The sequence below is a fragment of the Schistocerca cancellata genome, chromosome 3 (assembly GCF_023864275.1).
Source record: "Schistocerca cancellata isolate TAMUIC-IGC-003103 chromosome 3, iqSchCanc2.1, whole genome shotgun sequence".
In the NCBI taxonomy this organism is placed as follows: domain Eukaryota; kingdom Metazoa; phylum Arthropoda; class Insecta; order Orthoptera; family Acrididae; genus Schistocerca; species Schistocerca cancellata.
Genome location: NC_064628.1, coordinates 689,255,122 through 689,283,003, shown reverse-complemented (window position 1 = coordinate 689,283,003; position 27,882 = coordinate 689,255,122). Strand labels below are relative to the sequence as shown.

Here is a 27,882-nt window from a genome sequence, read left to right as displayed (position 1 = left end):
CCTACTCCCCGTTTTTGTTCGTATTTCTGAAACTTGAAAAACTCCAGTCGCATATAAAATAGCTATTAAACTCTTGAGAAAGCTGAAATAGCCTTCGCTCAGTATACAGTAATGCTGCCTATGACGTAATACCAGTTCCATGTACTCATTGCTTCTGCGCGGTCTAGGCCGCCTTGCCACGGTTCGCGTGGCTCCCCCAGTCGGAGATTCGAGTTCTCCCTCGGGCATGGGTACGTGTGTTGTCCTTAGCTTAAGCTAGTTTAAGTTGGATTAAATAGTGTATAAGCCTAGGGACCGATGACCTCAGCAGTTTGGTCCCATGGGAACTTGCCACCACCACCACAAATTCTTACAACTTCCGAAATATTCGCTTACAATATGCAGTACTACCACATGATGCTGTTTATTAAACATTCGAAACTGCTACCGGCGTCACGCTACTACTAATCTGAACGGTTCATTACAATAATATACTGTCCAGTTTCATTATTGTGGCCGCCTGTGAAAAGCTGGAATAACCACCTTTTACAGCGTGAGTCGCTGCAAGAGGTGCAGGAAGAGAGTCATTGAGATTCTGGAAGGTACTGACAAGAATGTGGAGCCATGCCGACTCCAGTCCCAAGGCCCGCTGAACTACGCTTCCCGGTTTAGTTTTAGTTATGTCATGTTCCGTAGATCATTTTCCCGATTATTTTATCGATATGACGTGGAACAAGTCAGACTACAAGATATATATATATATATATATATATATATATATATATATATATATGAATAGTGCTAATATTAATATTATTGAAGTTTTTCGTTATACACATGCAACTACATTTAGAGGTACTTTTTTTTACCATTTCTTAAACGGAAACTCGTCCAGTAGAAGAAGTTGTCCAAAAGAAGTGATATTAAGCTAGATTTAAAACTTAATCTGCTACCTGCCAGACACTTTATGTTGTTCGGCAAACGATCAAAGGTTTTTGTTGCTGAATAATGTACTCCTTTTTGAGCAACTGACAGTTTCAATAACGGATACGAAAGGTCATTTCTCCCTCTGGTGTTGTACGTATGAACATCACTGTTCTTCGCGAATTGAGATGGATTATTTTTAACGAAATTCATTAGTGAATATATGCACTCTGATGGTGCAGTTAAAATATCTAACTCCTTGAAAAGGTGCTTACATGACGTCCTTGGGTGAACACCACTAATTATTCTCACTGCTCTCTTTTGTGCAATCAATACTTTATGTCTAAGTGGTGAGTTACCCCAGAAAACTATTCCATAAGACATTATTGAGTGGAAATATGCAAAGTACGGTAGGAGGCTGATCTGTTTATCACCAACACTAGCGATTATACGAAGAGCGAAAGAAGCTGAACTTAGTTGTGTGAGAAGCTCAGTAATATGCTTCTTCCAGTTCAAGTTGTCATCAATGTGAACTCCCAAAAATTTGGAGAAATCTACTCTGTTAACTGAGCCCTGTTCATATGCTACACCAATTGTCGGTATTACTTTATTCGGTGTACAGAACTGGATATAGTTAGTTTTTTTCAAAATTAATGGAGAGTCCATTTTCTGAGAACCACTTCATAATTCTTTGAAACACATCCTTAACAACATCTTCAGCTGCTTTTTCTGGAATGGGATTTATTATAACACTCGTGTCATCTGCAAAAAGTACAAGTTCTGCTTGCCGAACGTTAAGTGGGAGGTCATCACATGAATAAGGAACAGCAGAGGACCTAAACTTGAACCCTGTGGGACTCCCTTTGCGATAGCTTCCCGTTCACTAGAATTTACCACCCTCCCAACATTATTTGTGCTATTCAGCACAACGTTTTGCTTTCTATTCATTAAATGTGACTCAAACCAGCTGTGTGTATAGCCTTCAATTCCATAAAACCTTAGTTTTTCTAAGACAGTGACATCATCCACACAGTCAAATGCCTTGGAGAGATCGCGCGAAAAGCCTGATAGATGAGGTCCCACAGATTCTCGACTGGATTCCAATCCGGGGAGTCTGATGGCCAGTCAGATACGATAAAAACCATCCTGATGCTCTTAGAACCTCACAAGTAAACTGCGAGCTGTGTGACACAGTGCACTGTTCCTCTGCTAGATGCTATCCTGCCGAGGAAAAACAAACTGCATGTAGGGGTAGACATGGTCCCCAAGGAGAGATGCGTACTTGTGTTGATCCGTTGTGCCTTCCAGAATGACGAGATCACTCAATGAATGTCACGAAAACAATCCCCAGACCATAACGCCCCTCCTCCGGCCTGGATTTTTTGACGATCGTTGCAGGGCAGAACACGCTGCCGTCTGACCGATGGAGCACAAAACGCGATTTATCTAAAAAGGCCACCCGTCACAATTCAGTGGACGTCCAGTTTTGGTATTGGTGTGCAAATTCCAGCCTTCATCGACGATGAGCAAGTGTCGACACTTGTGAATGCAGGCATCTGCTGTGGAGGCCATATGCAGCAACGTCACTCAGCTACCGTTGAGAAGACATTGTTGGTAGCCCATTGGCTCACCTGAGAGGTCAGTTGCTCAACAGTTGCACATCTCCGCGGCCGTCGTTCACCCCTTTCACTTACAGCCCGTTGCGCACCGCAGTTACCTCGGTACAAATTTTGAACCGAGCGAGGTGGCGCTGTGGTTAGCGCACTGGACTCGCATTCGGGAGGACGACGATTCAGTCCTGTGTCCTGCCATCCTGATTTAGGTTTTCCGTGATTTTCATAAATCTCTTCAGGCAAATGCCGGGATTGTTCCTTTGAAAAGGGCACGGACGACTTCCTTCCCTAATCCGATGAGACCGATGACCTCGCTGTATGGTCCCCTGCCGCAAATCAACCCAAATTTATTGTTAATAATCCAACCCAATTCAAAAGTAATAGCAGTGTGCATAGCTATAACACCAGGAGAAAGGATGATCTTCACTATGCAGGGTGAAATCTGACTTTGGCTCAGAAAGGGGTAAATTATGCTGCCAAAAAAGTCTTTGGTCACCTACCAAACAGCATCAAAAGCCTGACAGATAGCCAACTAACATTTAAAAATAAATTAAAAGAATTTCTAGAGGACAACTCCTTCTACTCATTGGCTGAATTTTTAGATATAAATTAAGGGAAAAAAAACAACTTAAATATTAGTGTCATGCAATATTTTGTGTAATGTAATATCTTGTACAGACATCTTTTATTAACCTGACACGTTCCACATCGTTACGAAGTGTCGTATTCAGGATCTATGGAACAAGTATTAATCTAATCTAATCTACTCTAATCTAATCTAATCTAATCTAAACCCAACAAATTTTGGAGAGCGCCATTTTGCCGCACAGTATACTATAACCTGGCCGGCACGCAAACATTTTACAGACGTCACCTTTTCGGAAATGCTTCCACCCGGGGCCCGAAAGCCAATGATCATGCCCTTTTTGAACGCCAAATAAATCACTCCACTACCGTGTAACGACAACGACTGCAGTTTCCTGCCTCCTCCCAACGCGCTTCCATATGATCTCCACGGCTAGTGCTGCCACCTGTTGTCTGTGAGTGGATGTTGCACGATGACGTTGGTCATAGGCGGTGGCCATATTAACCCTTTGGACCTGAACTTCTTTTGGGCGAAAGAAAACTTTCAGTTGATTTTTTGATCTTTTAGATGCAAAATTTGTACATAAATATGTACCCGTTTTCAGAATATAATTTTTACACTTGGCTTCTTCTTATGAACTAAAATAACTAATTTACAAATATTCACTTTTGTAATAAACGAACTGGTCACTCACTAATTACCATGCAAAATAACAATACTCAGTTATTCAGTGGAATATAACTAAGCAACTACTTACATTTTTCCTGGAGGTCACAAGCTGTGCTACATTGACATTTGGTATTTTAATAGTGATGATCAACAGTTGGCAGCACTTCTGCATGATGAAGAAATAGAACATTCACAAATATATAAATGAGGTTTCCATTGGAGGAAAATTATTCCTGTCGCAGCTAAGACACAGTAAAAGTTAATCTACACAATTGTATCCATTGAGTCTGAAAGCGTTAAAGTGACTGGACAGTCCATTTGCCAGATTACACATAATAACAGCAGCAGATCAGAATATTAGTATGTGGTATTCAGTCTCACTCGCGAGGGAGAATGAACATTACTAACAAGATTTATTACACAGTCTAGGTAGTGGTGCCAGTGCGAGAAAGTTTCAAATCCCACCGAGAATTTCTCTTTTCCAGTTGAAAGCCTCCCATCTTTACGCAATTCTCGTTCGTTACCGAGTTTGAGCGAAAGTTACGGACTCTTTGCCCTGCCGAATTCAGGCCTCTATCAAGACATCGCGGTATCACGCAGTGATGGTGTGATGTTTTCTGGCGGAAACTGTTTTCTTGTATCCTTATGTAATAAAGGCAAAGAAACTACTGATGGTGTCACAGATCTGTGGAAACATGTTTTGCTGAGAAAGTCGAGAAGAAAGTACGTATGATGATGACGCCGACAGCTTCAATTTCTTGCCAGTGAGACTGCGAAATGTTTCCAGAGACGCTGCGGCTGTACCCGATGCAGATGTACATGATGCGGCAGTGTACCAGGACGTACCAGGTGCCGGGTAGCGACCTGGTGCTGCAGAAGGGCACCATGGTGTACCTGCCAGTGCTGTCTCTCCAGAGGGACCCCCGCTTCTACCCGGACCCGCTGCGATTCGACCCGCAGCGCTTCGCCAACTGCAAGGGCGACATCGTCAGCGCCCCCTACTGGCCGTTTGGTGAGGGGCCGCGGGCCTGTCTGGGTGAGTGTATATAGATGATGATAATAATCATAATAATCAGTCTTGATTACACCACGTATGTTACAAGAACATAGGTGACCGGTTTCGGTCACATCACATGACCATCATCAGACCTATGGCATCCTTCGAAGATCGTAGGTGGAGCACTCTTCTCAGCTGCTGTGATGTCAACTGACAGTTTACTTTTACATTCATTAAGCGGGTACACGGCAGTTTGCTATGGTCGAAATAATAAGCAGAGAGAGGCTTTTGATGAAGAAACGCCAATTATGCACGGTATAAGCGTAGTGCAAAAAAAATGGTTCAAATGGCTCTGAGCACTATGGGACTTAACATCTATGGTCATCAGTCCCCTAGAACTTAGAACTACTTAAACCTAACTAACCTAAGGACAGCACACAACACCCAGTCATCACGAGGCAGAGAAAATCTTTGACCCCGCCGGGAATCGAACCCGGGAACCCGGGCGCGGGAAGCGAGAACGCTACCACACGACCACGAGCTGCGGACAAGGGTAATGCAAAAAGTTCTTTTGAGCAACTCACGTAAGTTATGCAAATACCACTAAAAGAGTTTAGGTTTCTTTCCATCAGGAACTGCGTGTTCCACGACCGTATTAGTGAGATCCAAGATTGGGGGAAGGGCAGCGTGTTTAATGCAGATCGATTTCAGCTACTCTGTAGCTGTCTTCAGCGCAGTTACATCCAAGTCGTGATGGCTCATCGTAAATAAACTCTCACATGGTACCGCGTTTCCATTACAGAAAACAAAGAGTTCCCCTTGCTCCTACATTGGATCTCACTAAGTAAGTTACATGAAGGCTACAAGTAGACAAATGCAAATTTTAACGTCGCTTCCTAAAACAGTTAAGTTATCTGTATTGGAACTTATTAGTCACGTTTCCTTTGCAAATGTTGTGTTGCAAGGGAATAATGTGTCCAGAAATGTTGACCATTATATATTCTTTGGAATTGTGAAGATGTGAGCGATGAAATATGGATAGCAAGAGGTTATTTGCAACTTGTACAGAAAACAGTCTGCAGTTATAAGAGACGAAGGACATGAAGAGGAAACAGTCTCCAGTTACATGTAATATATCGTCTTTTGCGATTGTAGCAAACGTCTTATTTAGAGCACACGCTTTTCAATTTATTTCAAAGTATCCTCTGTGGTATTTCAACAATGTAGCTTTCCTTACAAATCTGCTTGCTAATAACGTAAACAGTTCTCATGTTTTAAATTACTACTATTAAACACTATTAAATCATTATTATTATTAGTCACGATATTTTTGTTTCATATTTCATTCTTGATGTTCTTCTACTCACAAGTTTTGGATTTTAGTACCCTGAACTTTACAAAAAATTAATAAATTCTGGCTTTTCGTGCCTCATGGATCTATTTTAGCGTCAAGTACTTTGTTTTGAGGTTGTAGAGTGCGTTCGTCCTTTGGCCTGGTTTTGTGGTCGTGGAAGCGTCTGTTATTGCTCTGTGTGTGAGTGCTGTGTGTTATTTGACTGGTGTGTGTGCGCGCGAATGTGTGTGTGTGTGTGTACGCGTGCATGCACGTGAATATACGTATTACTTATTTTTGTAAGGGCTAGGGGCCGAGGTGATATGTCATAAATCATGTGAGTGAGAGGTTTTTTGGGTGAAACCGGAGGGGGGGGGGGGGGGAGTGGACTGTATGTGGTGTGTGTAAAAGGGGAGATGATCTTCCTAACTTCTGTCTAAAAGTTATTACACTCGTAAATCTTCTTCAGTGTGACACTATGGTGGGTGATGGTGAGTGGGTACCCTGCCTAGTTTATGCGATACTGCATTTGTGGTAGCCAGAGGGATTGTTGTTTACCTACTGTATGTATAATGGTTTAAATAACGTTTGTTTGCTAAAGTTTGTTTGGTCAAATGCTTCTCTTTCGTGAGTTCCTTTTGAATTTCGGCGTTTTCTTGTAGTGTTAGAAAAAAAAATTTTTTTTTGTTACCAATACTGAATCTGATTATTTTCATGCCTGTTTCTATCGTGGCAAAGTGGTGGTTTTCTGGTCTATGGTGTTCTGCAAATATTGAATGGCTGGTGCCATATACATACATGCTCTTTATACCTTATTTCTAATTTCTTTGTTGTACATTAGTGTCTTCCTACTTCTTTAAACATTACTATATTGAGTTATTACTTTGATAAGCTAAATTTAGTCCTCGGTTGTTAGGAATGTTACGAATTCTGTGTTAGTTCGTTTCCATATGTAAGTGTGTACCAACTAGTCTGTTGAATTTTAATGTTGTGTCCTTGTTGTGTAGCGCTGGTGTGGTTGGTACCAAAAACTTCACCACATTAAAAATGCGTATTACACTCATACTCATAAATTAAGGTTAACTGCAGAATGTGGTGTCACACAACGTGGCACTACACAAAACTGGTGCAAATAGCATAGGCACATAGGGAGCACACACGACACACATCTTTTAAGTCCATGGTATTGGTGATAAGTTGAGAAAACCGTCCCGAAACACATGTGCTACAAAACCCCACTGTTCCCTGCGCATGTATCCTGACATCAATATGGGGTATGATCACCATGCACACGTACACAGGCCGCGAAACGGGTTGGCATACTCTGGATCAGGTGGTCGAGCAGCTGCTGGGGTATAGCCTCCCATTCTTGCACCAGTGCCTGTCGGAGCTGCTGAAGTGTCCTAGGGGTTTGAAGACGTGCAGCGATACTTCGACCGAGAGCATCCCAGACGTGCTCGATGGGGTTTAGGTCTGGAGAACAGGCAGGCCACTCCATTCACCTGATATCTTCTGTTTCAACGTACTCCTCCACGATGGTAGCTCGGTGGGGCCTTGCGTTATCATCCATCAGGAGGAAGGTGGGACCAACTGCACCCCTATAAAGGTGGACGTACTGGTGCAAAATGACGTCCCGATACACCTGAACTGTTGCAGTTCCTCTGTCAAAGACCTGCAGGGATGTACGTGCACCAATCAAAATCCCACCCCACACCATCAAACCACGACCTCCATACAGGTCCTTTTCAAGGACATTAAGGGGGTGGTATCTGGTTGCTCGTTCACGCCAGATGAAAACCCGGCGAGCCTCACTGTTCAGACTATACCTGGACTCGTCCGTGAACATAACTTGGGACCACTGTTCCAATGACCATGTCCTGTGTTCTTGACACCAGGCTTTACGGGCTCTTCTGTGACCAGGGGTCAGTGGAATGCACCTTGCAGGTCTCCGGGCGAATAAACCAAGTCTGTTCAGTCGTCTGTAGACTGTGTGTCTGGAGGCAACTGTTCCAGTGGCTGCGGTGAGGTCCCGAGCAAGGCTACCTGCAGTACTCCGTGGCCGTCTGCGGGCACTGATGGTGAGATATCGGTGGATGTTCCGTACTGTAGCGCCTGGAGACGTTTCCTGTCTGCTGGAATCGTTGCCATAATCTTGAGATCACACTTCGTGGCACAGGGAGGGCCCGTGTCCAGCCTCCAGTCACCCTAGTATTCTACCCCTCATAACGTCATCAATATGTGTTCTTTGAGCCATTTTCAACAACAGTCAGCATTAGCACGTCTGAAAAATTCTGCACAATTACTCGCTGCACCGTACTCTGACATTCACATGCTCCCAGCGCCACCGTGCGACGACCGCAGGTCAAATGCAACGTATGGTCGTACCCCGAGATGATTTAAACCCGCAAACCGCCCTCCAGAGCGTTGTTTCACCACGTATCAGCATTATCCTCAGTTCATGACCATTAGTGTAAATATTAATATATGTTTTCTGTTTCACGTAAGCCTTTTTCGTGCTAGTGGCAGAATACTAACTGTATCCTCTTTACTTCTGGCTCCAGACAGTAAAACTTCTCTATTACTTTTAATGTCTTATTTCCCAGTCTAATTCCCTCACCTTCACCTGACTAAATCCCATTGCATTCCATTATTCTTGTTTTATTTTTATTTGTGCTCAACTGACAAACGTATTTAAAGACACTGTTAATTCCGTTCGGTTGATCTGCCGAGTACGTTGCGCCATTGGCAAACCTAAAAATTTCAGTTATTCTCCACTCTGAACTTTTTCTAGAATTTCTCCTTCGTTCCCCCCTTACTGGTTGCACGGTGTACAGACTGAATAACATGAACGATAGGCTGAAACCCCATCTTATTACCAGTTAATGCCTCCGTTTCATGTTCTTTGACATTTAGAACAGCAGTACTCTTACTTCTCACTGGTTTTGTATTTTTTTTTCTGATTGCAGGTTTCTGATTTTTAGTGAATGCTATAATTATGGGCGTACTCCGTCTGTTCGCAGGGCAAAAGTTCGCACTGATGGTTGTGAAAGCAGGGCTGGTGGCGCTGCTGTCTCGCTTCGAGTTCCGGCCGTGCCTCCGGTCTTCTGGGAGGCCAGCGGACTTCGAGCCTCACAGTCTCCTGGCGAGACCCGCAGGGGGCCTATGGGTCCGCGTCAGCCTTCGACCGTGGCTTCCTCTTCAGTGAAGGCGGAACATGATCCAAGCGTTACAGGGGGCTTCGAACCTCTCTTGCGGAGCCACGAGTTACGAGAGCGATCCAATAAGTACCCGTGTTAGGAATACAGACACCATTTTTTTCTAAGAATGCCTTTGAGCTTAGCTCCTGTTAAAAATGTGTACGTTTCCCAAGGTCTCACTTTTTTAGAACTCGTGTGAAAAAATCCCCCTGAGTCGTTTTCGCTGTATGAGGACAAAATCGCCGGGATCCAGGTCGTGAGAATTCGTGGAGGAGGCGCAGGGAAGAGGGTTGAAGGACGGGGTCGACGGAGCACGGTTGGAAATTCGTGACGCAAATCTTTTACATGAATGTGCTGGCGGTTTGTCGTAGCGATACAGCACTTTCTTCATCACCAAACAAGGCCACATATCCTTCAATATAGAACTGCTCGAATTTCTCACTGTAGTATTTTATAGCGATCATTTTTCCCTTTTCAAATAAACATGTGAGCATGACGCCCTTCGTATCCCCAAAAAAATCGTCTGTCACTTTTTCGGCCGACTGAGTTTCTTCGCTTTCTTCGGAACATATTTATCGGGAGCAACGTATTGTTTTGATGGCTGTTATATTTACGAGGTATAATGATAAATCCTGGCCTCATAGAGACGGCGACAGCTCGACGCAAAAACTGCTCGAAACACAGCTTCGAAACTGAAAGCGGCAGCTGTTTGTTATCCACTGTCAGCAGTCGCGTTACCGATCGCCATCTTGTCACGTGACATTGCCGTTCCCTTCGATTCACCTATGGCCACTGCTACCGTAAACAGCATCCATTTTCGCTTTAATCTTGCACGTCTTTTGCCATGCAAAAATGAAAAGCTAAGCATTAAACGATATTACAATTGTTCCATCTTGGTGGGAACCACGTAGCACAATGTACTGAAATGTGTGCCAGATCCGTACTATCCCATGAATCAACGTAATTTGCTTTAGCGCCATATAACAGATGGCGGTACACTATCTTAAAACACGGGTATTTGTAGAACCGCTCTCATAGTCCCACGGTACGTTGCACGGTATATTAGCTACTGCTAAACAAACTTCCGAACCAGAAAAATAAACAGACTTTGTGATGACAGAACCATACACGATTAAGATGTTCGAAATTTACATTTTTATATTCAGCCGAAGTAATAGGCGGTAAGCAGACAGGATAAAATACAGCAGATAAAAGTTCCACGCTAACACTCATTCACTTCCAGGAAAAATGTACAAATTACTATATACCAAACATGTTATGAAATCGAACTTTGAGATTTCTTTACTTGTCTGTTGTCTTTTAAAATAAAAAAAACAAAGAAACATTCGCTTAGCTTGACAAACATCCATTTTTCCAGATAAATAGCTGATTATTATCTCCTAACTATGTATCTAAGATAATCGGTCTCGTTATTTCAACTACAGTATTACAAGCAAGGTATTTTGCAGCTGTGAAGAACGACGATTATGATACAATAAATGGCAATGTTGTGGCTGACAGCAAGTTTCGAGTACTTTTAACAGCCACTTTCTCACGGTAGCAGCAAAAACATAATTAATTGGTTGAGTTGAAGAAGCAAGAGAGTATTTGAAAAAAATATCGTTCACAACACATTAAGCAACGAAAAGTAGCAGCAGCATTCCTCACTGAAATTACTAGAATCATAAAAGTTCTAAAACACAAGGGTTATATGGTTCATGGAATTTCAAAAAGAGTAATAAGTAACGTTCCAAGTGACGTATGCAGTGCATCACAGGAACAGGAGCTTTTGTTCACACAGCTTAAAAAATGTCGTGGTTAAACCTTCGTAAAAAAATGTGACAAGAAATACTAAAATAATTATTCCAGTTTTCTTACTTGCAGCAAGTGAAAGAAAGAGGTATCATAAATCCCGTCCCTGAAAATTCCCTTCCTTCATACCTCCTCTGTGTTACCACTGATCACGTGTCACTAGCCTCCAATGTACTAAGAGTGCAGTACACACGAGGCGCCTAGTTGCTGCCACTGACCTGAATGGAATGCATAAGTTCTGAATAACGTTCACCAATCTGCAGTCTTCTATAGTAGCTGTCCCATGCGCATAAAATAGCGCGTAGGTCGTGAATCCGTTATCTTGAAGCTGTAATAAATTGTTAGCGACGAACTAGCATTGTTTAAATAATTAACTTTGAATTGCTTTGCTTCAACGGGATGCCACTTGCTTTTTTATTAGCAGAATACGAGAAACTGCTCAATGAAAGTACAATTTATGAATCACAAATAATGTCCATTCTTCACACTTTCGCAGAGCATAAACAAAATAACGACCTGCGTGTTTACGTAATTACTATAAAACTAGTTCTTAATTACATGTCCGAAAACCAGAGATTGCTAAATAAGTTCTTAACCAATACCGACTGCGGCAGACAACATGTCTGTCCTCCTTAAATACCAATCGAGCTCTTATATTTATTAACAAGAGATTGTTAACTATGTTTTAACTGATATCAACCGCGGCGGACAACATATCTGTCCTCCGAGACTGCCGATCAAGCTGCGATCTGACAACCGAACCACCTCGCCCGCCGTCCAAGTGAGGCGCGGTCCGAAGATCTCCGAAGAACTTCGTTTACCTTTTCGTTCAGCAGTTGTTTATTATTCTGCTGGTAATTAACTCTTTTGAAATAATGGAATAATAGCCTGCTGTTGAGAGATGCTTCTATATGAAATGCAAATAAATTCACTGTTTACTTTTTCTAATATTAATAACGGAAGTTTATAATTTAGGTGTGCCACTTCCGAACTCAGCAGCCAATCACGTACAAGAAGCACAATTTAGGCGGCCTTCTCACGATACACGTACCGAGTAAACTATCAGTCACCGGTACCTCACACCACATTACGTCATCTTCCCACTGCTGCCTTCTCAACTACTCTGAGAAGTAGCTGAAAGCCAGCAATATCACAAACTGGCGGCTTTCTCTAAGAAATTCGGAAAAGCAGTGTTATAAAGTGTAGTCTCGTATTTAATTCGGAGCAATTTACTTTGAACGTCACAGCTTGGACATCACAAGGGTTGCTCGAATGTGAACGCTATTTATTCATCCACTCACCAACTATTGTAAGCCCTGAATACCGAAATATCGCCAGCTGGTAGTTCTTGCGATTGTTACAAGGATTTTGATTTGTACATCATATTACTCTCTAAGCAAAAATGTATGTTTTTATGGGACTGATGGCTTCACAAACAGCTGGTTTGAAAAAGCGTCCTTAACAAACATAATGCAAAGAGTTGTGCTGAATAATTCACACAATGTGATTAGAGAGAAATCACAAAAGGAACCCCAGAGGGTTCAATTTTGGAACCATTCCTATTTTTCTTATTTGTGAGTGACCTTAAACTTAACATTCTTCAAGTAGAAATGGTACTTCTTGCAGATGATACTAGTGTTATAATATATTCCACTAGAGAGAAAGCAACAGAAAAAATGTTATTAAGTGGTTCCCTGAAAACAGACTCTCCATAAATTTGAGGAAAAACGCTATATTCCGTTCTGTACAACATATAGTCTCACGTACAATTGTTGCAGCACATAAGTAGGAATCAGCAAACAGGGTAGAATGTTCCAAATTGTCAGGTAGACATATTAATGGAAACTTGAACTAGAAGGAGCATATTACTAAGCTGCTCAATCTATAAGTTCATCTACTTTTGATATTCGTATAATTGTTAGCCTTGCAAAGAAACGAATCAGTCGCAGATTTCCACTCGGTAATGTCTTATGGAATATTGGTGCAGCTCATCACGTAGAAAGAAAGTGTTAAGTAAATGAAAGCGAGCAGTAAGAATAATATATGTTGTTCACCTGCTGGCACCTTGTAGAAATCTCTTCAAGGAGTTATGCATTTTAACTCGTAATGAAATTGGGCATAAACAATGCATCAAAATTTGAGAACAATAGTTATGTTCACACCTACAACAGTAGAAGAAAAATTAGCTTTATTACACAGAATTCTCTCAGTGGCTCAGGAAAGAGTTCAGAAAATTTTGTAATAAGTTGCCCAATAATATGAAGCGTCTATTAGGTAACAAAGCACGTTTTACACCTAACCTAAAACCATTTCTTCTGGATAACTCGTTCTATTCTACACATTAAATTTTGTTTAAAAACTTGTACCCTGTAATAAAAAATTGTTTTTAATTGTGGTTGCATGAATATGAGTGAAAGAAATATGTTCGTGAATGTTGAATCTAATAATGCATACATGTTCTCCAAACTGACTTATTCTACATCATTTCGATAGAGAAACTGTTAATAAGATCTATAAACCATGTACACAATTAATATCTAAGTATTTTCGCAAGATGTTGTTGGAAGCTAACTCAGGAAATTTACTATTACTGGTTAAATGAGTTACCTGTCGATACTGGATAGATATTTTTTACGTTACTAATAGCAGCTCAGGTGGTAAGCCAGTACTAACCAAAGAAAGCAAAGATGAAATGTGGAAGGAATATATGGATGGTCTATTTAACCCATTACTGGCCAAAACTCTATCGGGTCATTTTTTGCAAACTTTTATACATAAATACCTTACATTGAGTGATTAATTGAATAAAAAGTTGTTTTGAAAATTTTCAGTTTATTAGAACAAAAACTACAGACCGTACCACTTTTGGGACATTGGCCAAATGCGCTATCCGATTTCACAACCTTATTCTCCATGCATAATATTGTAAGGAACAACACAAACAATAAATAAAGAATGTTTTAATATTATTGAATGTATATTCAGTATGAAATGAAGCAAAACACTTGTCGTGTACTCCAACATTGCATCTATCACAAATGTGTGTTGTTTTTTACTTGCAGTAAGCACATGTCTTCTGTGTTTTACTCTTTTCTGTGTTTTACTTGGCACAATGAAATGATTTCCTGGATGTAGACTTACATCTGTGCTCACCCGTCCTCCCATCAATTTGCTTCATTGTGGTCCTCTGAGTGTTGGTACTGATCCTGTTTTCTTTGATAGGTAAAACATCACTATTCTCTGTCGGACATCCAAAAGTGAGAGCTTCTCTCTAAAGTACCAGCTACATCTTGTACAACAGACTCATTGTTCAATACATTTTCGTCAATGTCTTCTTCATCTGTTATTACATCTGCATCGGGTGGAATAATCGCCAGTTCTACGTCATCATCTTCATCGTCACTCTCTTGATGGTTCGCTAGTTCTGCTAGAATTTCTTCAAGTGTAAGTCCACCCAACATGTTTTTATCCTGTTGGAATCTTAAAATTCGAATAGAACATGAAAAAAGCAGATATAAAGAACGTAAAATGCAATTCTTCTCTGTATAATACGTATACAAGAATAGGGCACATCAACAATAAATGATAGTGTAACACGCCATTGTCCCATTATTGGGACGCAAAAAATATATCGATATTGCACTTACTTGAAAAAATCTGAAGTATACTTAATCTTACATGGACATCCATATGTTCATAACAAACACAACCAGACAACTAAATCACAGCTCATTGCCGTCCAGGAACTACCAGCAGACATACAGTGCTGCCAAGTGCGAGAACAAAAAATCGGAAAGTTTATAGTTTTCCTGACATGAAGTACCTAGAAATAAGTTATTTATTTTACATTTACAGGCATTATAGCAGTTAGTTGAACCTACAGGTGCAACAATAAAGGTTAAAAGCTCCATTGCTTAAGTAGAAATAAGTAAAATATACGCGTCCCAAAAAAGGGACAATGGCCAGTAATGGGTTAAGGGAAAAACCTTCAGAACAATGCAACAGTGAAAGAAGGGGAAGTAGTTGATGATGAGATGGGAGATATGATATTGCGAGAAGAATTTGACAAAGTGGAAACGAGGCGCCTGTAGTAGACGTCATTCGTTCAGAATTATTGATTTCCTTGGAAGACAAAACTTTTCCACCAAGTGTGCAAGATATATGATACAGCAGAAATAAACTCGGATTTCAGATAGAATGTAATATTTCCCATCCAAAGAAGATACCTGCTGGAAGGTGTGAAAACAACAAAACCATCGTTTTAATAAGTCATCGTTGCAAAATATTGACTCGAATAATTTGCAGAAGAACGGAAAAACTGGTAGAAGGCAAACTCAGGAAGATCAGTTTGGGTTCTGGATAAATAAAGAACCGCGCGAGGCAATAGTGAACCTACATCTTATCTTAGAAGATAGGTTGAAGAAAGGCAAACCTACATTTAGAACATCATTATGTAGGGAAAGCCTTAGCTAATGCTGACTGGAATACACTCTTAGAAAGTCTGAAGGTATCAGAGAGAAAATATAGGGAGCGAAAGGTCATTTACAGTTTGTACAGAAATCAGATTGCAGTTGTAAGTGTCGAAGACGTGAAAGGGAGCCAGCATTTGAGGAGGAAGTGAGACATGGTTGTATCCTCTTTCCTATGTTATTCAGTCTATATATTAAGTGAGCAGTAAAGGAAGCCAAGGAGTAATGTAGTAAGTGATTGAAGGGAATACATATATATCTGTGATTACCAGAATACTTACTATTTACCTCTCAGCTGCAAATAATCGCCATCCCCAGCCTAGTCTTCTGGTGTCCGTTGTAAACAGAAGTTGCGGCTAGCCCAGCCCGACGAGTGTGAGGTGAGCTTCATCATTCATGCATTGTGCTCAATCAGTTATTTATGACGTTCCCTTTTTAGGTATTTATGCAGCCTCTTGGCTGTGTATTTATGTGGGCCAATTTGTAGCATTTGAAAGTGTTTTTCCTTTGTTACAAAGCTTGAATATAAAAAGGTGTGCTTGAGCATATTTCGCAACAAAACCTTTTTAATGATTAGGCACATCATTTATCAATTACGTTCTTTTCGCACATTTTAATGCTTCTTTTTAATTTTGCATGGTCTTCCTTTGAGAGCACATACATAGTTCATCCAGAGAAACAACTGGTCAGCTGTTGAGTAGGACTCATCGGCTGAGGTTTCCGCACAAAATTAATTACGTATGTAGACAGTCCATCCATTTCGGGAATCGAGAAATCCGTCGATTTTTACCTGTTTACGCCATTGATATTGGCAGGATATTGGTCCCAAGGATCCTAAGATTTTCGAGAACGTTTTAATTTCAGTAATATAAATATGATATAAAGTCGTGCAGGAGGCAGACGACTATTATTATAATAACGTGTAGTCCTGCATCCAGGCTGACTGAGTCGCAACGGTAAAAGTCAAGCATGAGGCAAGGAATGACTTTACTGCTGACATGACGCATTTCGGAATTCATCCATCATGAGGTATCTAGGAGCGATTGCAACGTCTAAATATGGCGTTCAAGTCGTATGTGAAATAAACATTGGCAAATTTCATGACTCCAGGCCAAAGGGCAGTATCCTATAGGTTTTGATGGGTGAGTTTGCGAGCATCAAAATATGTAACCTAAATGGACGTATTTTTCGATTGCATTAACTTAAATGCTTCAATTTCTTACGCCAACAAGGGATCATGGACCTTATTAAGCGACATAAATTTGAACTTGATACGTCTACCCGTTCCTAAGAAAAAGGTATCTTAACAGTCGGACAGATTGACAGACGGGCAGCAAAACGATCCTATAAGGGCTCCGTTTTTACAGATTCATGCATGGAACCCTAAAAGTTTAGTTATGATCCTTATTCTTACGATCCCTGTGTTAACCACCATTTAAATGGTTTTGGACAGAAATTTGATGCACGAAAACCTAAAAATTTAGTTATGATACTTATATTTTTTGTTTTTCTAGGAATATTTTTATCCTCAGTATTTTCATGTGTCGACGGATCTGGTTTCCCAGTAACAGGAATTGAGCTTCCCTCGGTTTTGTATCTTTCCGCTACTTCAGGAATAGCATCACCTTTCCTGGATTTTTTTTGTATAAATATTTACAGTGTAGTTCATGTTGTGAAGCTTTCTGCTTTGTGTGATGCATGTGAGAAACACGTGGTATTTATGTGTATTTACTATATCTTATTATAACAGGTAGTGAAGGGAGACGAAAATTTAATAGTCATGGGTGACTGGAATTCGTCAGTAGGAAAAGGGAGAGAAGGAAACATAGTAGGTGAATATGGATTGGGGGGAAGGAATGAAAGAGGAAGTCGCCTTGTAGAATTTTGCACAGAGCATAACTTAATCATAGCTAACACTTGGTTCAAGAATCATGAAAGGAGGCTGTATACATGGAAGAAGCCTGGAGATACTGACAGGTTTCAGATAGATTATATAATGGTAAGACAGAGATTTAGGAACCAGGTTTTAAATTGTAAGACGTTTCCTGGGGCAGATGTAGATTCTGACCACAATCTATTGGTTATGAACTGCAGATTGAAACTGAAGAAACTGCAAAATGGTGGGAATTTAAGAAGATGGGACCTGGATAAACTGAAAGAACCAGAGGTTGTAGAGAGTTTCAGGGAGAGCATAAGGGAACAATTGACAGGAATGGGGGAAAGAAATACAGTAGAAGAAGAATGGGTAGCTCTGAGGGATGAAGTGGTGAAGGCAGTAGACGATCAAGTAGGTAAAAAGACACGGGCTAATAAAAATCCTTGGGTAACAGAAGAAATATTGAATTTAATTGATGAAAGGAGAAAATATAAAAATGCAGTAAATGAAGCAGGCAAAAAGGAATACAAACGTATCAAAAATGAAATCGACAGGAAGTGCAAAATGGCTAAGCAGGGATGGCTAGAGGACAAATGTAAGGATGTAGAGGCTTGTCTCACTAGGGGTAAGATAGATACTGCCTACAGGAAAATTAAAGAGACCTTTGGAGAGAAGAGAACCACTTGTATGAATATCAAGAGCTCAGATGGCAACCCAGTTCTAAGCAAAGAAGGGAAAGCAGAAAGGTGGAAGGAGTATATAGAGGGTTTATACAAGGGCGATGTACTTGAGGACAATATTATGGAAATGGAAGAGGATGTAGATGAAGATGAAATGGGAGATAAGATACTGCGTGAAGAGTTTGACAGAGCACTGAAAGACCTGAGACAAAACAAGGCCCCGGGAGTAGACAACATTCCATTAGAACTACTGATGGCCTCGGGAGAGCCAGTCATGACAAAACTCTACCATCTGGTGAGCACGATGTACGAGACAGGCGAAATACCCTCAGACTTTAAGAAGAATATAATAATTCCAATCCCAAAGAAAGCAGGTGTTGACAGATGTGAAAGTTACCGAACTATCAGTTTAATAAGTCACAGCTGCAAAATACTAACGCGAATTCTTTACAGACGAATGGAAAAACTGGTAGAAGCCGACCTCGGGGAAGATCAGTTTGGATTCCGTAGAAATGTTGGAACACGTGAGGCAATACTGACCTTACGACTTACCTTGGAAGAAAGATTAAGAAAAGGCAAACCTACATTTCTAGCATTTGTAGACTTAGAGAAAGCTTTTGACAATGTTGACTGGAATACTCTCTTTCAAATTCTGAAGGTGGCAGGGGTAAAATACAGGAAGCGAAAGGCTATTTACAATTTGTACAGAAACCAGATGGCAGTTATAAGAGTCGAGGGGCATGAAAGGGAAGCAGTGGTTGGGAAAGGAGTGAGACAGGGTTGTAGCCTCTCCCCGATGTTATTCAATCTGTATATTGAGCAAGCAGTAAAGGAAACAAAAGAAAAATTCGGAGTAGGTATTAAAATTCATGGAGAAGAAGTAAAAACTTTGAGGTTCGCCGATGACATTGTAATTCTGTCAGAGACAGCAAAGGACTTGGAAGAGCAGTTGAACGGAATGGACAGTGTCTTGAAAGGAGGATATAAGATGAACATCAACAAAAGCAAAACGAGGATAATGGAATGTAGTCAAATTAAGTCTGGTGATGCTGAGGGAATTAGATTAGGAAATGAGACACTTAAAGTAGTAAAGGAGTTTTGCTATTTAGGGAGTAAAATAACCGATGATGGTCGAAGTAGAGAGGATATAAAATGTAGACTGGCAATGGCAAGGAAAGCGTTTCTGAAGAAGAGAAATTTGTTAACATCGAATATAGATTTAGGTGTCAGGAAGTCGTTTCTGAAAGTATTTGTATGGAGTGTAGCCATGTATGGAAGTGAGACATGGACGATAACTAGTTTGGACAAGAAGAGAATAGAAGCTTTCGAAATGTGGTGCTACAGAAGAATGCTGAAGATAAGGTGGGTAGATCACGTAACTAATGAGGAGGTATTGAATAGGATTGGGGAGAAGAGAAGTTTGTGGCACAACTTGACCAGAAGAAGGGATCGGTTGGTAGGACATGTTCTGAGGCATCGAGGGATCACAAATTTAGCATTGGAGGGCAGCGTGGATGGTAAAAATCGTAGAGGGAGACCAAGAGATCAATACACTAAGCAGATTCAGAAGGATGTAGGTTGCAGTAGTTACTGGGAGATGAAGCAGCTTGCACAGGATAGAGTAGCATGGAGAGCTGCATCAAACCAGTCTCAGGACTGAAGACCACAACAACAACAACAAAATGTTTCCACCTCCGTAGCTGAGTGGTCCCAGCAAGGAGGCTCAGCGTCTTCGGTCAGAAGGCTGGCTGCTCTTTGTAATAAAAAAAAAAAACTAAGTGAAGTATTCAGCGGTTAACTTGCAGGGATGTGATGTGACATCCGCCCAGATCAAATGATGGGAAGAACGACAGAAAAGAAAATGATGAGCGCGGCTTGCCGCTATGCTGGATACCCGGGTGTGATACCTGGTACTGTCCTTGATTTTTCCTTGGTGAGAGGACTGGTACGTGGTGTCCTCAGCCTTTTAAGGCCAACACAAGATTTACTCGACCGCTTAGTAGAGGTTCAAACGTCGAGAAGCCCGACAACGACCGCGAGGGCTGTGTCCTGACGGCATGCCCCTCCATATCGTATCCGATGACGCTATTGACAGATGATGACACGGCGTTCGGTCAGGTCCGATTAGCCTGCCGAGAGTCAGAACGTGGAACTTTGCCTTTTACTTTATTATAAAGCGTTCTGATCTCATAAGCGGCGATTTTCTATATCGTCCATGGCTCCCAATAAGGAAAACTCCACTTTTTTTAGGTAAATTTTTTCTTTAGCGTTGATAAGTGTAGCCCTTCCTTAACTTTGTTAACGAGAGGTTCTTATTGTTGTTGAGCTCTCATGAGATCCGGGCGTGTGTGCTGTCGTTGTTGGGTGGTTGGTTGATTTGGGGGAAGGGGACCAAACAGCGAGGTCATCGGTCCCATCTGATTAGGGAAGGATGGGGAAGGAAGTCGGCTGTGCACTTTCAAAGGAACCATCCCGGGATTTTCCTGAAGCGATTTAGGGAAATCACGAGAAACCTAAATTAGGATGGCCGGACGTTGTTTGAACCGTCGTCCCCCCGAATGCGAGTCCAGTGCGCTAACCACTGCGCTACCTCGTCCGGTGCTATCTCTGTCTATAGATGCTTTTCCTTAATATTTTTAATTTCATAACATGTCAACCAAGTCGGCGTGCCGGGAAGGTCGGCTTTCCTACTTTTTAAGTTTGCGACATAAACTTACGTAAAATTGACAGTATTCCTTCATATCACTAATATAACATTCAACAACCGAGTAATTCTATAAACCGGTAAACGCTATCGCACAAGAGCATTACTACACTCTTCCTGTCTCTCGTATGTATTGTGTGACACAGAAACATGTGTAAACTACCAAAGAACGTCACATACCATAGAGGGTTTTCACCTGCTGCTCATCTCCAGTGCCAAATGAATTTAACGTAGTCGTGCGGCGGACACATCATCTCAAGTGTCTCAGGCAGATTATGAGTCGAATATGTGGATGGGGTGACACTTTCTAGCAATAGGGGTCACTATTCAGTTAAAATATTTCTGAGGGTTCGTAGGATGTTGTTGTTGTGGTCTTCAGTCCGATGACTGGTTTGATACAGCCCTTCACGCTACTCTATCGTGTGACAGCCTCGTCATCTCCGAATAACTACTGCAACCTACATCCTTCTGAATCTGCTTACTGTATTCATCTCTTGGGCTACCTCTCCGATTTTTACCACCCACGCTACCCTCCAATATTAAAATGGTGATCCCTTGATGTCTCAGAATGTGTCCTATCAACAGATCTCTTCTTTTGGTCAAGTTTTGCCACAAATTCCTTGACTCCGCAATTCTATTCGGCACCTCCTCATTAGTTACGTGATTGACCCATCTAATCTTTAGCATTCTTCTGTAGTATCATATTTCGAAAGCTTCTGTTCTCTTTTTATATAAACTGTTTATCGCCCATGTTTCACTTCCATACAAGGCTACACTCCATACAAAAACTTTCAGAGAGGGCTTCCTGACGCGTAAATTTACACTCGATATTAACAAAGTTCTCTTCTTCAGAAATGCTTCTCTTGCCGTAGCCAGTCTAAATTTAATGTCCTCTGTACTTCGGATATGATCAGTTATTTTGCTGCCCAAACAGCAATACTCAACTACTACTTAGAGTGTCTCGCTCCTAATTTAGCTCCCTTAGCATCAACTGATTTAATTCGACTACATTGCGTTATCTTCCTTTTGCTTTTGTTGATGTTCACCTTACATCCTCCTTTAAAGACAGTGTCCATTCCGTTCAACTGTTCTTCTGAGTCTTTTGCTGTCTCTGACAGCACTACAATGTCATCGGCAAATCTCAAAGTTGTTATTTACTCTTGTGGTGTCACCGCCAGACACCACACTTGCTAGGTGGTAGCCTTTAAATCGGCCGCGGTCCGTTAGTATACGTCGGACCCGCGTGTTGCCACTATCAGTGATTGCAGACCGAGCGCCGCCACACGGCAGGTCTAGAGAGACTTCCTAGCACTCGCCCCAGTTGTACAACCGACTTTGCTAGCGATGGTTCACTGACAAAATACGCTCTCATTTGCCGAGACGATAGTTAGCATAGCCTTCAGCTAAGTCATTTGCTACGACCTAGCAAGGCGCCATTACCAGTTACTATTGAGATTATGAATAATGTACCGTCAAGAGCGACGTTCAAGAGCGATGTTCACCATTTATGGATTAAAGTTAAGTATCCCACCAGCTACGTCCGTTTTTCTAAAGTCTAATTTCCTTGTCCTGTTCCAGACCTCACGCCAGCCTGCGTGAGCTAAAACGCGTGCCTTTCGGCTTCCTCTCATACCCGGTGTTGGCTCTCCTGCCAACCCACAACATTTCTCCTTGAACTTTGATTCATATTTGTTGAATAGATACACTGAACCATATCAATGACGTAAGTTCGACGGGGAAACATGGAACATAATAACTTCTTAGGCAACAATATGGTAGGCTACATCGTTCCTGACGGGGAGATATTTTGACAAGCGAAAGAAGCGTCCTGCACATTTCAAGAAAATGTGATAAGACTATTTCTGTTCAGGTTTTAAGCGAAGGGACTTCATACAGCAAGCTACACATGTCGTCCTACGCAATGACCATTTCATAACAAGCTGACGCGTTGTCAGAAGAGTGTACATGTTCTACGTCTCATGAAGACACAGCTCTGCTACGATATGGACGACAGGTGTATCACAGTGTAGAAGTGAAATGGCGCTGTGACTGGAAACATACACCAACGTTTAAGTACGTGTGACAGCAATACTTTTGTGCAGTGTAAATGCCAGAAGCATCTCTGACGACAGAAGCTTCTAGCACTTAACAACAGCTCTGTGCATCGTCTCCATGTTTCACCAGAGGAGACACACTGGTCTGATGATGGTCTGTGTATGACTGAAACTGTGTACATATCATAAAAACAGAAACCATTTGCGATCTGGACTGGTTGTTTTTGTTACATTACGATACAACATTGCTGACGTTCCCGTTATGAGTTCAAATATTTGTAAAGTCTGTTGCTTCGATGAGAGTTTTTTTTTTCTTTATTGTAATTTCACTCCCCAAATTGGGGCGGGCTGGCAGCGGCACAATATGCCGCTCTTCAGCCAAGAGAGGTACAAAAAATAAACACATGAGGAAAAGAACATATATCAGAGAACGGTAAAAATTGGTGAAAAAAATGGGAATAAAAACAGATGATTATAAAAAGGTAGATCGAAAAAACGTAGATGAGAGTCACACACACACTTGTGGAGAGCGATCACTTTAGGTTGAAGAGAAAACAAAGAAACACCACTGTGGCAACACAATGAGGTATACTGGCGGCACTGCTGGCGGTGATGAAATGAAGCACTACAAGCATCACTTGGAAAATACTGACACAACAACAAAAACGATAAACGTTAAAAATCACTTCACTGAAGGGGGGGCTGCTATTACCAGGTGAATGATAGGGGAGGAAAGAGTTGGGGGGGGGAGAGACAGCAGGGGAAGCCTGGAGGGGGGAGGAGGGGGTGGGGGAGAGGAGAAGGAAAGGAGCCAGAAGCCTGGGGGGGGGAAGGAGAAAGAAGAGGGGTGACAGAGGGAAAGGATGATGAAGGGATGGGGGAGGGAGGGGGAGGGAGAGAGGGAGCCCTGAGGAGGGTGGAGGGGGGAAGAAGGGGTGACTAGATCTGGAAGGAGGGGTAGATGGAGGGTGCGAGGACATTATCTGGGAGGGGGAGTTGGCGGGAGCCACCTTGGGCGAGGGTATGGTGTGTGTGAGGAGGGAGACCAGGGTGGACACTGTGGTACAGGTGCAACAGCGAGCTGGGGTGGGAGATGATGGGGGAAACCAAAGGATGGGGAGGATCCAGTTTACAGAAGATGTATAGTATTCATATTCATTCAAGGAACAGGAGGAGATGGGGGAAGGGGATCAAATCATAGAGGATCAGCGTGGGGAATGGGAGATGGATGTGATAAGCGAGGCAGATTGCGTGGTGCTCAAGGATTTGGAGGGCTTTGTAGTAGGTGGGGGGGGGGGGGGTAGATCTAAGCAGGTCATAACACAGGATGGGTCGGATGAGGGACTTATAGCTATGTAGGGTAGTGGATGGGTCTAATCCCCATGTTCGACAGAAGAGGAGTTCGAGGAGATGGAGACGGTTACGTGCCTTGGCTTAGACTGTGTGGAGATGGGGGGTCCAGGAAAGGCAGCGGTAGAGGATGATGCCAAGGTAATTGAGGGTGGGAGTGAGGACAATGGGACGGCAATAGATGGTGAGGCAGAATTCGATGGGAGTGATGTGAGTGCTCTTTTATTCGATGAGTCGTATATCATACTTGTACAGTGGGCAAGACAGAAGTCTTCAGTAGTAGATATGTTACGTCTCAGACGTTGTGAGTACATGCAGTGCGATGGAAACCCAAAGAAACTTGTTAATGATTTTTGGTTGTCAGTTGTATTGTTGCCTGTCTAGCGTTTGAAAGTATTAAGCACAACCGAATACATACAGTCGCGAAAATCTCTGATGTTAAAGCTGACAGCCGGAGTGACACTAGCGCTCCTAGCGGTGAGAAAGCTCACAGTGGCACGCATCAGAGGGATAATGTATGTTTTCTTTACTTCTATAAAAATTTTAAGAAATAACTGCTATGTTTTTGCGTTCCATGAATTACTAAATTACCAAGTGAGATGACTTATCGTTAAATAAATGTAAAAACAACCGAATTTCACTGATTCGATGATATAAGCTACATCTTATTTATGAAGAAATTCTTTCGAATATATACATAATTGCAGCTTACTCTGTTGACAGTAAGAGAATATAAATACACATTTCGCTTGCGAGAAGCATACATATCTGTTGTTTGTTTTTATTATGATAGGCACATTTCTTGACATGTAACAAATGTTTTGTGGAGAGTCTAAGATTCGCCCATTCTTACATTTCACTCGACTTTATAATAAACAAATATTTTTATAAATGTAATTACTATTGCTTCAAAAATGAAGAAGTTGAATATTCTTGCCGTTTGTGGCTCAGATGTGGCAACGATTGTGGAACTGATTTCTTTCCTGTTGCGAAACACTTGTATTGCTTTTTGACGTTTTATTGCGACGTCTATGCCTTTTACCCTTTAGTTACAGGTGTGGTAGCTTACTTGGTACGTTAAACAATGTAGATATCACACTCCATATAGGTAGGTATTACCATATATGTTTCCTACGTTACACTTTCACTGATTTGGCTGGAAGTATAGCAAACAAAACTTCACGTTGTTGATTACATATGCGTCGTGTTTCTGCAAAACATCGGTCTTCTGGTGTATACTGACAATTTTTTGTTGCTAAAGGAAAATGTCATTTCTCAGTAAGTATCTGTACGTTACAAGAAAACCATAAATAAACTGTCCCGCTATCTACCGTTTCATATCTCCCAGGGACTTTAGTAAACTACAGAATAACAAATGTGGTGTCATTTTATAGTTATTGTCGGTTTTTATGGCACTACATACGCAACCTCTTGTAAAAAACGTTTAGAAATCAATATAAACGATAGTATTCGCATTCATCCGATATCGCACTCGGAAGTGTCACTTGCTGGCCCCTTGGCGCCCTGCTCTCGCAGTGGAAAAAAAAAGAACTAGACTGAATGCAGCCACTGTTTAGTTAGACTGTGGTATTAAGGGAGAGAGCCTGTTGGTCACCCTGCTGAGCGGTCTGAGAATAATTATCAGGACACATAAAAACGTAGAGGACGTTGACTTTTAGAAATGTGTTTTTTGTAAAGATTGGTTTTTAGAAGTGTGAAGATATTGAAGTAACGTCAGTGCATTGTTTGCTCCCGCAGTTTATGACGTGTTTGAGAAAGGTAAGTTTTCTGTTTTATTTTTATTTATTAATGTCTCGGGTCGGTTAGTTCGACTGTCGAGACGAAATTAAGCAAAATTATCTGCTCACATGGCTTGAACTCAGAGTTATAGATTACCACCGTAACATCCAGTTATCAAATTACATGGCAGAGTAATTTTTTATAAGGAATGAATTTTGTAAAGATTGTTGTAACTGATAAAAGTCAGTTTCATAATTCAGTTTTTAACTGCTAGTCTCTTCTATATTATTCAATACGTTCAGTTTCTTCCACCTCCCCTCACTAACTTTTTATTTTGTTATTCCGTGTCACCGAATTGCTCTTAGCGAAACACAGTTAGTCAAGACTTAAAAGTATGATATGTTCAGCATAGCCGGCCGAAGTGGCCGTGCGGTTAAAAGGCGCTGCAGTCTGGAACCGCAAGACCGCTACGGTCGCAGGTTCGAATCCTGCCTCGGGCATGGATGTTTGTGATGTCCTTAGGTTAGTTCGGTTTAAGTAGTTCTAAGTTCTAAGGGACTAATGACCTCAGCAGTTGAGTCCCATAGTGCTCAGAGCCATTTGACCCATTTTTGGTTCAGCATAGCTTCTTGTCCTTACATTGTACTTGGGCGAAGTTTGCTTTATCTGGTTTGCTGCTAAACTACGTTTTAACATTCATCACTTTCGATCACAAGCCGAGTTTCCATTCCTAAAAGGTAAGTTACGAAAATCTGTTAGGGCCAGTTTAACATCACGGTTAGAATATAGTAAGATTATTTACGATCGAGCACTGCATTTCAAAACTATCATCAGGGTCAGTGCTGTTAAGGTTTAGTTGAGATCTTATTTCCTTTGTCACATCTTCTTACTCTTACAATGCAGTGATATACACTCCTGGAAATTGAAATAAGAACACCGTGAATTCATTGTCCCAGGAAGGGGAAACTTTATTGACACATTCTTGGGGTCAGATACATCACATGATCACACTGACAGAACCACAGGCACATAGACACAGGCAACAGAGCATGCACAATGTCGGCACTAGTACAGTGCATATCCACCTTTCGCAGCAATGCAGGCTGCTATTCTCCCATGGAGACGATCGTAGAGATGCTGGATGTAGTCCTGTGGAACAGCTTGCCATGCCATTTCCACCTGGCGCCTCAGTTGGACCAGCGTTCGTGCTGGACGTGCAGACCGCGTGAGACGACGCTTCATCCAGTCCCAAACATGCTCAATGGGGGACAGATCCGGAGATCTTGCTGGCCAGGGTAGTTGACTTACACCTTCTAGAGCACGTTGGGTGGCACGGGATACATAAGGATGTGCATTGTCCTGTTGGAACAGCAAGTTCCCTTGCCGGTCTAGGAATGGTAGAACGATGGGTTCGATGACGGTTTGGATGTACCGTGCACTATTCAGTGTCCCCTCGACGATCACGGCCAGTGTATGAGATCGCTCCGCACACCATGATGCCGGGTGTTGGCCCTGTGTGCCTCGATCGTATGCAGTCCTGATTGTGGCGCTCACCTGCACGGCGCCAAACACGCATACCACCATCATTGGCACCAAGGCAGAAGCGACTCTCATCGCTGAAGACGACACGTCTCCATTCGTCCCTCCATTCACGCCTGTCGCGACACCACTGGAGGCGGGCTGCACGATGTTGGGGCGTGAGCGGAAGACGGCCTAACGGTGTGCGGGACCGTAGCCCAGCTTCATGGAGACGGTTGCGAATGGTCCTCGCCGATACTCCAGGAGCAACAGTGTCCCTAATTTGCTGGGAAGTGGCGGTGCGGTCCCCTACGGCACTGCGTAGGATCCTACGGTCTTGGCGTGCATCCGTGCGTCGCTGCGGTCCGGTTCCAGGTCGAC

General features: G+C 42.0%; 1 protein-coding gene across 1 annotated transcript in view; it reads left to right on the top strand.

Annotated features, from left to right (window-relative positions):
- Positions 1-10,641, top strand: part of LOC126175672 (cytochrome P450 6k1-like) — a 90,812-nt gene extending 80,171 nt beyond the window's left edge. The window contains exons 5-6 of the mRNA XM_049922596.1: positions 4,559-4,807; positions 9,122-10,641. Of these exons, the coding sequence (XP_049778553.1) occupies positions 4,559-4,807; positions 9,122-9,306 (434 nt within the window). The 3' untranslated portion in view covers positions 9,307-10,641. The remainder of the gene's footprint in view (positions 1-4,558; positions 4,808-9,121) is intronic.
- The last annotated feature ends 17,241 nt before the right edge of the window (positions 10,642-27,882 follow it).